This window comes from Psammomys obesus, unplaced genomic scaffold (genome assembly GCF_907164565.1).
Source record: "Psammomys obesus unplaced genomic scaffold, mPsaObe1.curated_primary_1811, whole genome shotgun sequence".
NCBI lineage: Eukaryota > Metazoa > Chordata > Mammalia > Rodentia > Muridae > Psammomys > Psammomys obesus.
The window spans coordinates 5,069,788-5,083,114 of NW_026588368.1; the positions used below are offsets into that span (position 1 = coordinate 5,069,788).

The window sequence follows — 13,327 nt, forward strand, 5'->3', positions numbered from 1 at the left end:
AATGGTCCTAAACTCAAGACCAGCCTGGGCTGTGCAGTGAGGCTTTGTTCCAAAGACGTGGGGAAGGACAGCGGAGGGAGCCACCTAGGGGCGAAAAGAAGACTTGACGGGCTAGCGCAGACGGGAGCAGGGCCTGCCGGTATCCGGTGGGATGCGTAGAGAAGGGGTCTAAGAGAGGGGACACTGCCCCGCAGGGCCATAGGGCAGACAGGCGTCTAGAAGCGGGCGGGAAGGGTGGAGTGTGTTCAGGGAACGGTGAGTAATGTGGGCATTGCTTCTCAGCATCTGCTCCGGGCACAGACTCCGAGACGGTTAGCTGTCAGTCTGCCCCCATGGGAAAGGGTGTGGAGAGGAGGCTGGAGAGATGAGTGGCCCGGAACGGGGGAAGGCTGCAGTCCAAGCGCAGGAGCAGCGACCCTGGTACACAGCGTCACCAGGCTTGCGTGAACACTTCCTTTCCTGGGACACTGGTGTGGTACGGTATGGCATGGCTTGGGCGAGGACCGAGGCTGCCCAAGGATCAGAGAGAGGCATTACAAGTCCCCGAGGCTTGTGGAAAAGCCAAAGGGTGCCTATGCCAAAAGTTGGGCTGGGACAGGCCCGGAGTCGGAACAGATGGTTTTAAATGCCAGTAGGCCCAAATGTGGGAGGATAATCTCTAGTTGGGGGTGGGGGGGCAGGGAGTTGTCCCGCTTGTCTTGTATATGTTCAGCATTTCTCAAGGGCCCGCTTCCTCTCCTTCCCTCCCCTTTGATGTTGAGGATCGAACCTAGGGCCTCGTGAATGATAGGCAAGTGTTCTTAAAGGGAGCTTCGGCCCCAGCTGTGAGCAGTAAACAGGACAGATGTTCCCATCGCTCAGCCAAAGAAGCTGAGGTCAACCCGTTCTCCCAGACGCTTCAGCTCCCTCGTAACGTTTTGAAGCCAAGGTTTACCTTTAGGTCTGTGTCCTTTCTGCCCACAGATGTGCAGGGACTGGGGACACAGCCCTGGAGGACGCAGGAGCAAGCTTCACTGGGTTCAAGGGCTAGACTTCCATTGAGCAATGGCCCCTACCTGACCATCAGATTGCCTCCTTTCATCTTGCACCACATATTTGACCTGTAGGGCTCTTTGTTTTGTTTCGGCCTTTCCCAGGCTGTCCTCTTACCTCAGGCTCCTGAGTGCTTGGATTGCAGACGTGTGCCCCTATCCGTCATTCGTGTGTTTATCGTTAGGTCCTGAGCATGTTTTAGCTTCTGGGACATTGTAGGGGAGGGGTTAAATTACAGACTCCAGTACCGGGAGGGGGTTGCCCTGCTGTGTGCTTTGGGGCCCTCTGTATTCTGCTCGCTAGGCGGTGGTGCTCTCACCTGCTTTGCAGAGCTAGCAGAGTGAGGCGAAGACCGGGCTGACTCATGCCCCGTGTTTAACACTGTGCCAGGATGACAGGCATGTCCTCCATTGCCATGAGCTACGTGGTTCCAGGATGATGGTTCCAGTGTGTGTGCAACACATCACCCTCCCAAGTGGACCCGGACAGGGCAGCAGAGCACCCTAACACCTTCGAAAAACCAGTTCATAGGATAACTCTCCTGAAGTCACCATTTAAACCACTGTGGGCTGGACCACCCTTTCCCGGGGTGGGAAATTAGCCTGTGGAAGCCCGGGACTCACCACGCATTTTCCAGGTGCTCCTGGCATTCCTACTTAGATGGCCATTTTTAAGGCCAACAGAAAGGTCCTCATTGGTCACAGCTCCTTTGGACCTACTCTGTGTATGACTTGGGTTTGAGCTGACACACAGACTGCCCGAGTGGCTTTTCTCAAAACTGACAGGCGTGACTCACCCAAAGGTCACCAGCGCCTGGAGCTGCATGGGGCAAAAGTGATTCATGGCCTCTACCCTGCAGCTGCCTGACCTCAATTCCTCTCATTGAAGATCCTCAACCCTGAGACTCTCCACCCAGAGCAGGGGGGGGGGGTCCTTTCTTAGATGGCTCTGCTAAAAAGAACTCAGCTCCTTGTTTGTACAGACAAGGGCAGGGAGGGAGAGCCGTCCTGCTCACCCTTCAGCTTGGCAAAGCAGGGACGGGATCCAGGTCTCTACCTTCATCTTCCTGGGCTTGCACCTCCTTTCAGTGCCCACGGTTCTGGGAGTTAGCTCCTCTGTAGCCGATTGCTAGAACAGTTACTTTTCCACCTTCCACGACACACACTCTCACCGTGAGACAGCATCCCTGGAATCTTGTTTCTAAGAAAAAGCAGGATGAGCCCTTGGACACGATGGTCCCTGATAACCAGAGTGTCAATAAACAACGTGACGTCATGTTTGCTTTTCTGTTAACAGAGGCCGTCCCTTCCTGCTCACCCTAGTTTCGTAAAGAAGCAGGAATAAGGGATAACAAAGATGAAGGGCTGAATATCGAGCTGACTTGAAGGGGTGGGATCCCCAGTCTTGGGAGTTGGGTGGGGCCTGGCAAGGGGGTTAAGGGAATGGTAAGCTGGAATGGGGAAGGTGAGGCAAGAGAAGGAAATTAGATCTTTGGTATGCTCATCCCTCGCCTACCCTTCCCAGTCTCCAGCCCCACATCCTGCCAAGTCCTGGAGGTACTCTGGGCCCCAGAACGAACCTCTGGGCTTATCCCCTGCTCCCTCTGCGGCCCCCTGCTCCTGGACCTCAGGCTCGGACTCAGGGCCCCACTGTTACTGAGTGAAAGGAAAGGATTGAGGCAGGCAGGCCCTGACTCGACATTGTGTGACAGGGCTCAGCCTAGGAAAAGAAGAGAACAGCTTGGATTCTGCCTTTACTTCTGGGGAAGAGTCAGTCCACCTCTCCAGTCCGACTCCTCCAGCGGCCTGGTTCTCCTCCCGTTGTACAGATAGGAAACTGGGTGCCACGCCCTGGTAGAACTGAACCCCAGAGCCAGGAGCCCAGGCTCATGGGCCTCCTCCCTAGCAGGGTTTGAGCTGGATGGGAGCCTCCAGCCCCCTGGTGCAAGCTCTGCAGACGCCCTGCATGCTGCCCCTTAGCCCAAGGGAGAGGCCAAGGCAAGTAGGAGCCAGGGATTCTAAGTCTGTGAAACAGGAATGACTCATGCTGGATGGCTCTGCTCCCTGATCCAGCCCACATTCCCGGGCCTTTGTTCTGACCCGCCTGGGCTATGGCCTTAAAGGGCCAGATCTGCTGAGGCACCACCCTGCCACCATTGATGCCCCTCTTTCGTCCAGATCCCTGATGGAGTTGTTAGTAGGCTTGGGGGTAGGGAAAGGAGAATAGGATGCCAGGGAAGCTGTTCTCAACCTGTGGGTCGCGACCCCTATGTCAGAAAAATATTCGTAACAGTAGCAAAATGACAGTTATGAAGTAGCAACAAAAATAATCTCATGGCTGGGCGGGGGTCATGTTGTGGGGGACCTCCCCACAACATGAGGAACTGTATTAAAGGGTCATTGATTAGGAAGGCTGAGAAGGGCTGGTTTAGGAGAATGGCCAATCCCATCCTCAGGCCTAGCCGGGAGACGCTGGGGTTGCAAAGATCCGAAGAGACCCTCTTCAAAGCCACTTCCTCCAGGGTCTCACAGCAGCCCCCTCTGACCCCTCCTTCCTCCCCAGGCTGCAGCTCTACTGTCGTTCTCACCTGGGAGTCCTCTGCCACCCCTCTCCCACCTGCTGCATATAGCTTTATAGTTCTTTGTTTCGGTTTGGTGTCTTTCTGTACGGCCCAGGTTGGCCAGAAACTCACAGTCCTCCTGCCTCAGCCTCCCGTGAGCTGGCATCGCAGGCAATCTCGCCAGGTTCGGCTACTGTTGCCTTTCTTTAACTGGCCCTTAACAGTCGTGCCTGGTAAGTTCTAGGCTGTCACTCGTGTTGCCTTCAGGCCTGGGTCCTCAGGCTTCGCAATCCAGGCTTGTCCTATGTGTACTTCCTTGGGGCCCAAATATCAGCCTGACACCCAGTGCCCAAACGCCACCCTGTGGACACAGGAGAACTGGCCTTTGGGGAGAGTAGTTCAGTAACAGCAAAATGAAAGAAATGAAACCGAGACCTGAATTCAGAGAGACCTGCACCTCCTTAACCCACAGTGAACCCTACATCCTCTGTAAAACAGGCTCTTAAAGAAACAGCGACCAAAGGCAGAGAGGCTGGAGATGGGGCTTAATGGCAGAATGTAAGATGTGCGTGTGTAAGGCCTGGTAATGCGCACACACACACACACACACACACACACACACACACACACACACGGGAGGGGGTGAGGGAGGCAGAGAGAGAGAGAGAGATGTGCAAAGATCTGTTTCCAAGCCACTCACTCCTCCCCGTCCTCCTTTCTCCTACTAGCCCCACCTACAGTCAGTGTTTAAACACATGGCTAGAGGTCTGAATTCAGGCCTGGCCTGCAAGATTTTAAAGGTAGCCCTGGCTTATCAGCTCTTGAACCATGTGTGAGCTGAATTTGGAAGGAGGAACAAGGTTCTGGAGGATGAGGAGGGGCTCTCCAGCGGAGGGGAATCAGTTATCAGGTGAGCGATCCTGTTGGTGTTCTTAGTGATACAGAATGAACCTTTACCCAATGAGCCAGGACCTCAGCTGCTTCTTGTGTCTGATATGACCTTTGGCCTTTGTGGGCTTAGACCTGAGATCCTCGGCTTTTAACCAACCAGGCCACCTGACCCTACACAGAGACTTGCTTGGACCTCATTTTTAAAAATATGTTTTATTTATTTATTTATTTATTTATTTATTTATTTATTTATTACAGTTTATTCTCTTTGTATCCCAACTGTAGCCCCCTCCCTCGTGCCCTCCCAATCCCACCCTTCCTCCCTCCTTTTTACCCATGCCCCTCCCCCAGTCCACTGATAGGGGAGGTCCTCCTTTAAAGCCCAAAGTTCTGATTGCACGGGCTTCTCCTTCTCAAATGGCCTCTGAGTGTAATTATCTGAGTGATGTGAAGGTGTGAAGGGACGTGAACAGCTTGCCGGAATCGCGCTCAGTCCAAGAAATGTCCAAACTCCCCGAGACTTGTCTTTCCTCTCGTCCATCCGTCAATCTTTCCCGTTCAGACCTTCGCCCTCAGTGTCTCCATCCACCCACTCCCGTATCTGCCCACCCACCTGCCCATCCGCCCACTCACACCACATCCTGGGGATCGATTTTCGGTTGCCAGGCCTTGCAGTAAGTACTTTTACCCACTGAGCCACCTCACTGGCCTTGTGGTTTTGAGACAGAGTCGCATGTAGCTCAGGCAGGCCTCAAACTTCTGCTCCTCTCACCTCTGCCTTCCTATTTGAGGATTACAGGTGCGCAGCACCCCGCCCTGTGACACTACACTACTTGTTTAGAGTTTTCCTGCTTCTGGTCTCTTCTCGCTTCTCAATCTGCCCCAAGCACCATTGTCAAACTGATCTCCCAGGAGCACTTGTGTGACAACAGAGCAGTGTCCCCTCTGACTTCCTTGGTCTACCTCAGAGGTTCACATACGGCCTCCACTGTGCTTCTATCGTTTGGAGTTAGGGAGAACAAGAACTTCAATTCATCCCTCAAAGTTAATTTTATTTAGCCAGTCGGTGGTGGCGCACACCTTTAATCCCAGCACTTGGGATGCAGACACAGGCAGAGTTTGAAGCCAGCCTGGTCTACACAGTGAGATCCAGGACAGCCAAGGCTACACAGAAAAACTCTGTCTCGAAAAACAAAACAAAACCAAAGAGAACCAAATTTTTTATTTTACAATAATTTTTAAAATTAATTGATTTCAGCAGTGGCAGAAACTGAAACCAGGGCCCTGGGCATGCTGGGAACCACTGCACACCAAGCTACATCCCCAGGCTTCCAAAACAATGTTTAAAATCAAGAGCTTTCAGCTAGTATGCATTGCTATGTACATGTGTTTGGCAGTCAGCGTATGCTGGGGTGGGCTTAAGGCTCCAGGACTCTGGACCGAGGTGCTGGCTAGGATGGGGCCAGCCATTCTGGAGCAAGTGTCCTTTTTATTTAACCCAGGCCTCAGATCTTCCGTTGTCCTTGAGGACATTCTGTCTGCACGGAGAAGGGTGTTAAAACCCCCGTCTTTACCAGAACCTCATCTCTTACAGCACCGGCGCTCCATCGCCCGAGGGAACCAGCCCATCAACCTGAATCACTACGCCACCAAGAAGAGCGTGGCAGAGAGCATGCTGGACGTGGCTCTCTTTATGTCCAATGCCGCACCCTCATCACCCTCATCAGCATCTCTCTGCTCCTGCAAGTGGTCGTTGGCGTCCTTCTCGTGGTCATCGGTAAGGAGTCCAGGCCGGAGTCAGGCTTTCTGCTTCGGCGCCCCCTGGTGGTAGGACCGGCCCTTGCATCGCCCGAGAAACTTCCCAGCCACCTCCTAACAAAGCCCGCACTCTCTACACCAGAGCCTAAAATGAGGGTCCCCCTGTCTCGTCTCCTCATATGCCATGGGTGGGCCCTCCTTGGCAGTTTCTTCCATCTTTTATATCGCAAGCGCGCCTTCCTTCTTAGACGATGTTTTTGCTCCCAATTCCCATTCTACGAATCACCACGTAGATGTCAAAAGACCCAAACACATTTCTGTCCAGTGACTTGATTTCTTCCCGGTAGGTCTCTAAAGCCACGTTGTCTCCAAATTCAGGGGTGGGGAGAGGAAAGCCCCAGGCTTTGGTCCTGCTCGATCGACCCTAACCCAGGCGCCATCCACCGCCCATCGCCATCTCCCTGTCTCCACAGCCAGGCTGAACCTGAACAAGCCAGAAAAGCAGTGGCGCCTAAACCAGCTCAACAACGCTGCCACCACCTTGGTCTTCATCACTGTCGTCGTCAACGTTTTCATCACTGCTTTCGGGGCACACAAGGCAGGCTCCGTGGCTGCCAGGACCTCCAGCAATCCTATCTAGTGGCTCCCTAGGTCCCAGGTGAGGTGCAGGCCCAGAGGGCCTCAGATTCCAAGGGCTCACAAACAAACAACCTCCTCTGTCTCTGGAGGTTGGAGCAAGAGGGGGAAGGTCTATAGGCCTGTCGGCAAGGGAGTCCAGGAATAGCTGATGGCACCTCGGGGGGAGAGACACGTGTAAATTTCCCACGGCGCAGGCACCATGTGCCGTGTACATCCTTGAGCTGGCCACAGTACGTGCGCCATGAGTGAGGTGTGGGCTTGAGCCTCTCACAGCACTTTCCTGAGTGACATGTAAAGGCACAGTAAATAAATCACGAGGGCCACAGGTGCCAACCTCCCTCGGTAATGTGCACCGTGAGTGCTGGGCTTTCAGTTCGAGCCTCCCAGAACCTGCACATGCACCATGAGGGGGACTTAGGCCTGTCCTGAGGCCTTTGCTCTGAAGGGGTGACTATCCTTCCGTTCTTCTGCTGTTTGCTTTCAGGCAGTGTCTCTGGTAACCCAGGCTAGATTTAATCCCCCCCCCCTCTACTCCCGTGTAAGCAAGGGTGAAAGGTGTATCATGCCTCCCCCACCCCCAAAGCTTGGGATGGGTTGAAAAGCCAATGTGGTTAGTGGCTGTTGTGGCCTGATGGCAAGAAAAAGATGGCGCTGTGGCTTCTACTTGCTGTCAAGCGGTGCTCGCTGCTCCCACCAGGAGCAGGCAGCAGCTTCCACAATGCTCCCTAGGAGGTGGCTGGAAGCCGCACTTCCGACCCGCTCCAGGGCTGCTGAGTCACGCCATTCCTCACTTACTTCAGCTGCTGGACTGGGTGCGAATCCAGTGTGAGGAGCCTTACCAGGCTCTGCCTCCCATTATCTTTGGTTTGCTTCCCCCCGCAGGGGCTGTGTCTGGAGCTGCTTCAGCCTTTGTCCCTAGCACTTTCTGCAGCCTCCAGGAGAGCTCCAAGGGCAATGAAGATGCCTGCTTCCTGCCTGAACGCTCTTTTACTGGGTGATGTCAGCGCCCCTTGGTCTGGAGGCCTGAGCTCAGGCTCTGCAGCAGCCACCCTTTCCGCCAGCAGCAGGAACCGGGGCTGCTAAGGCAGATTCTGGTTCCGCTCCATTCCTTCCCTCTGCCCCAGGCCTCAATATTCCCTTTTTGCAGAAAGGGACTCTTATCTATAAAGACATCTGAAAATCCACCAAGTTAGTCTTGCCGTCTTCTGTGTGGACACCCTCATTATCTTTGTCTTTGCAAAGGCTTATCTGTACATCAGCAGTCACTGAATTCTGGACTGATGAACGCACACACACAAGCTTTTAAAAGAACCTACTGTAAACATATTCTACTATTCACTAATGGCGCCTCTGACACTTAAGAATGCAAGTTCTCAGCCTGTGAGACGGTTAGTGACTATAAAGGCACTTGCTGCCAGATGCGAGGACCCCATTGGAGTGTGGAGGGAGAACGGACTACTGAGAGCTGCCCTCTGGCCTAACTGTGCACCGTGCATGCACATTTTGAGACAGGCCCTCACCACGTAATTCCGGTTGACCCGGAACTCATTATGTAGACCAGGCTGGATTCAGACTCACAGAGATTTACATGCCTCTGCCTCTGGAGTGCTGAGATTAAAAAAAAAAAAAAAAAAAGCGGGGGTGGGGTGGAGTGGGGCAGGCCTACAGAGGTGGCTCAGTAGTTAAGAGCACCGGCTACTCTTCCAGAAGATGTGGGTTCAATTCCCAGCATCCACTTGATGACCTAGGACATCTGTAACTCCAGTTCCAGGGAATCTGATGCTCTCTTTTGGCCACCTTGGGCACACAGGTGATACACAAATATACATACAAGCAAAAACACCCACGCACATAAAATCTTGAAAACTTTTGCCTAGGTCAAACCTAACTAGGCAGGCCAACCCACACTAACAGGGCATCTTCAATTTGCACAGAAAAGGTTTTCTTTTATTTATTTATTTCCTTTGACAGCTTCTTGCTAAGGAGCCGAGGTTGACCTTGCTCTCCCGATCTTCCTGTCTCGGCTTCCCAAATGCTGGGATTGGAGTTGCACTGCTCTGACTTGCCTCCTTCACTCGAGGAGGAGCCTTTCTAGCCAAGACCATGACCTCCACTAAGCTGGTCTGCTGAGACACAGCCAGGACAGAGCTGCGCCCTTCCAAGCGCAGTGTAGCACAGAAAGCTTGTCCCTTCTGCCCGAAAGCACCAAACCATGAACAGAAGGTACGTGGCCTGTCAGTGAGCAGCCGGCTGAGGGACGGGAAACACAGCCCCCTGGCTCTCCTGGCCAACCCGTTTACTACAACTGGGCAACAGGACAGCTGTTGATTTTCTAAGATGCTGACTTTAATGCCCTCCTCCCTGTCCCCACCCATGGCATTTTCCTTTCCCTTAAGGCAGATGGTAAGGAGGTAACAGACATCAAACACAAGGCACTGGACCCAAGAGGGAGGTGGTAAGAAGGGTGGGGAAGGCCAAGGGGGCTCCTAGTCCTCAGAAGCAGAAGGGGAGGGCTGTTGGGACTGGCCCCGGCCTTACAGCACGATGCTGAGAGTCCATGGCTTTAGAGAGAGTCCTGGCACCCCAGCTATTCGACTGCAGCCCTAGCCTACTTCCTATGTGCCTTTTTGAAAGGGCAGAGGGCCTGGGCAGGGATGAGAGAAAGACACAGCCCATGAACAGAAACCACCCTGCCCTTCAGATTGCGTAAAGGAAAGGCCCAGGGGGTTCCCGGTGTGCCGAGCTCTGTTCCTGGCACTCAGAGCCCATCATGTGGGCCCTGCAGCTCCAGATGCTGCACTCTTGATTCACAGCATGGTAATCAGGCTCTGTGGAGTGGCCCCGCTGCACAGCCACGAGCCCTCTCTCGAAGCACAAAGGGGCTGCACTGACCCTCCCTCGCTTCACAGACCAAGATCAATACCCAGCACCCGATGCGCCACTGGTGGGTCAGCAGCAGCAGCAGTAGAAAGTCCCCAGCCAGAGAGCACGGGGGTAGTTAGTGCAAGGTAAATGTGACGTCAGGTGACAGAAGGCCTAGCGAAAGACAGAAAAGGTTACCGCTGTTCTAACCGGAACCAGCCATCTTCCTGTTCTTCCTGCCACTGTCCTGGCCTCCCTGACCTCACCCTGCCCCTTATCCAATAGTCAGGCATCACCCACGTCTCTTCAATCCTCTTGGGGCCTGGAGATCTCTCTTTGTAGAAGGGCAAGGCCAGAGGTGCACCAGGCTTGCAGACACACTTTCTTCCCTTTTTGTCTTGAGCCCCTCACAAGTTCCCACTTGCGCAGCTGACAGGCTCTCCATGTCGCCTTTGGTGGTGCCTTCCTACTCTCTCCAGGTCTTACCTGGCAGGCAAACAGAGGTGAAGGGGCATTTCTCTACCTGCTTGTCTTTGCTGGTCCTACACAGTCCATATGTCGGACCCTCAGGAGAACGGGCCCACTGCCCACCCATTCCCACACAACACCCCACTGCAGCAGGAAGATGTCACCAATGTGGGACTGCCAGTCTAGAGAACCCTCTATCGGTCCGAGTTGGGTTAACGCCCCAGGTGGTAGCCAGCTCTTCAGTGGCCACCGGGAGAGGTGCGTACGTTTAGAAGGCACAGACTGGACGGCCTCGCCGGGACCAGCACCTCTGGGGGTCTGAGGGCTGCAGCGCAGTTTCGCCCCAGTGAATGCTGGGTCTAGACAGAAGTCTTCATTCTCTGTTAAAAATTACCCATCTCCCGCACCCCACCCCCACCCCAAATAAAATCTGTCCCGTTGAAGTCTCTGGTTCACAGTCAACGCTCCCTGTGAGGGGCACTGGGCTGTAGGGAGGCACGTTTGTGGAGGAGACGGAATTCGGCTCAGGCAGGTGTTTTCTTCTTGACCTTGCTGGCCATCCTTCGCAGCAGGTCCCCATGTCCACCCAGTGGGCGGCCGAGGAGCCTGGGCGCTCAGCCCTGCAAGCAGGGACAGCTCCTGGTGGAGAGGGTGATTGGTGCTGAGGATTCGGTTCCTCATCTTCCCTCCTGGAGCGAGTGGCAGGCAGAGCGCTGGGTCGAGGAGGAGTCGTAAGCAGCTGTCCCCAGGGGTCACGGCATCTTCACCTGGCGGCGGTTCCACATGCCTCGCTTGGAGTGGAAATGATGGTAGAAATTCCTGAGGCACAGCCGCTCCACTTCCAAGCCCCCCTGCAGGATCCTGGAGGAGAGGGGGCAGTGTGAGTCAGCAGAAATAGGAACGCAACAGGCACCCAGGCAACAGGGCCCAGCGGACCCACCCTTCCACAGCTTTGTCAGACCCCGCCTTCCTTCCTCCGGTTGCTTCCCTTGGGGTAAAGCAAAGGAGCCCGGCTGCTTGGGTTACAGTCCCAGCTGCATGACTCAGAAAGGAGTCTACCAAAGATGCTCGTTCTCTCTAGAAGAGGACAAAAACTTTATAAGCCTGTGTCATCTACAGATGCACACCCGTCCTCCTTGATCACACACGTGCACACGCACACACAGATGAGAGTTTTGCAGCACTCAGAAAGAACAGTTTCCAGCACACACCAATTGCATGGTAATCAGACTCTGTGGAGTGGCCCCGCTGCACAGCCACGAGCCCTCTCTCGAAGCGCGAAGGGGCTGCGCTGACCCTCGCTTCACAGACCGAGATCAGTATCAGAAGACGAACCGGAGAAACCATGTGAGACCTTTTCCCTGTTTCTGTTTGTTTGTTGCTGGGGGCAGGGATCATCGTCTTGCTACGCAACCCAGGCTAGCCTCAAATTCATGATTCTTCCGCCTCAGCCTCCTGACTGCTGGGATTACAGGTGTGTGCCGCACAGTGCTGGGGATCAAAGCCAAGCTCTCACGTGGGGAGGCAACGCTTTCTAAGGAGGCCTACACTTCAAACGGGACTGCAAGTAGCTGGAACCAGAAGTGGCTCTTTCCTCGGGTCTCAGAGACAGCGGGAGGGTTAAGAACTATCTCGAAGGTCTGCACCAAAGCACAAAGCCCAGCTCGAAGGTCACACAGTAACCGCCACACTGGGCTGCCATCTGCTGCGGGGTCCTGTGGCTTCCTGTGGCTGAGCTCTCTGAACCTCTCCCCACCCCACCTTTGAGTCTCTTTCAGCGCTCTTCCTCTGTCTTCCCTCCAGTGGGAAGTCAAAAACCCGGTCTGGTGTTTGGGCCTCTGATGCCTTACAGGGAGAGAAGGGACGAATAATTAACTACCAACCAGTTTCCCCTCAGAGAAATGGAGACCACTGTTCTGAGCACAGGAGTTTGGTGAGGAGGACAAATGAGGCCTCGGGCATGAAGCACCTGCCAATTAGAGCAACCCAGAGGTTGGTGGCTGTATCCTGCTGCCCCCCCGCCCCAGCTGTCCCTGGCCGTGTCCCTTTCTCCTTCTTTGGACACCCTTCCAGCAGTGATAGGCTTGCTGTCCCCTCTTTGTCACCTCCCGGAAGCTCACATCTCAAGGAAGCAGCCTCCCTCCTTCCCCTTCTCTTGGGAACAAACTTCCTGGAAAAGGGCTCAGATGAAGATGCAGGGAGAAACAGTCCGGCTGTCACAGTTCCCTCCCACTCTCTCGGGGCGCACCCTGAGCGACCCCGCCTCTTGCCAGAACACTTTCCTGACTCACCTGCTGAGTCCACCGCCCCCCCACCCCCGTCCTTCCACTTCTCTCCTTTTTTCTCTTTCCTTTTCTGGGGGGATGGGGGACTGAGACAGGGTCTTCCTGTGTAGCCCAGGCTGGGCTCTGAACCCCACGGTGCTGGGATCAGTGGCATATGCCACCACACCAGGCTAAGAACCCTAATGTCTGAGTGTATGCAAACACACGGCATGCACTGGGTTATGAGTCTTAGTTTGTCTTAGTTCCGGGCTAAGTTTCTCTCCCTCTGCTTCCTAGTCTGACCTAGTCTGTCAGGCGTTTCTATCTCCACGAATGCTACCACAGCCTTCCTGCCATGAGCCCGCTAGCCTTTGTTCTCTGAGTTGCTACAGACAGGTGTTTTGTCACAGATTTGCCAAGAATAGCAAGTAATATATACATTTTTGTATGTATATTATGTATACACACATACATACGCGTGTGTGTGTGTGTGTGTGTGTGTGTGTGTGTGTGTGTGTGTGTGTACTGGGGATTGAGTCTAAGGCCTCATTCATGCTAGGCAAGCACTCTATATTCCCAGCCTTCCCTTTCTTCTCTGACGTTATTACTTCTTCTCAAAACCCCTTCCCTCCTCACTTCCAGGGATCCAGACCCCTGGATATCCAGCTGCCATTTAATGGTCTATACTGTCTATTTTGCTGGTCCCCAACTCACTCCTGACCCTTGGCCTGTCTCCTAGTGTCTTCTCACAGCTTTCAGCCCCTCCTCCAGGCAGCTGTGGCTGGAAAGAGCATGATTCCTGACTGGGAGAATGCCCATCTCAGCCTGGGCTGCAGAATGCCCATCTCAGCCT

General features: G+C 54.1%; 2 protein-coding genes across 2 annotated transcripts in view; one reads left to right on the plus strand and one right to left on the minus strand.

The window, feature by feature from the left end:
• The window catches only part of Ninj2 (ninjurin 2), an 82,760-nt gene extending 75,575 nt beyond the window's left edge, over positions 1 to 7,185 (plus strand). The window contains 3 exon segments of the mRNA XM_055604159.1: positions 6,078 to 6,186; positions 6,189 to 6,260; positions 6,715 to 7,185. Of these exon segments, the coding sequence (XP_055460134.1) occupies positions 6,078 to 6,186; positions 6,189 to 6,260; positions 6,715 to 6,881 (348 nt within the window). The 3' untranslated portion in view covers positions 6,882 to 7,185.
• Positions 7,186 to 10,717: 3,532 nt separating this feature from the next.
• Positions 10,718 to 13,327, minus strand: part of B4galnt3 (beta-1,4-N-acetyl-galactosaminyltransferase 3) — an 89,830-nt gene continuing 87,220 nt past the window's right edge. Inside the window, exon 20 of the mRNA XM_055604233.1 lies at positions 10,718 to 11,071. Within this exon, the coding sequence (XP_055460208.1) occupies positions 10,963 to 11,071 (109 nt within the window). The 3' untranslated portion in view covers positions 10,718 to 10,962. The remainder of the gene's footprint in view (positions 11,072 to 13,327) is intronic.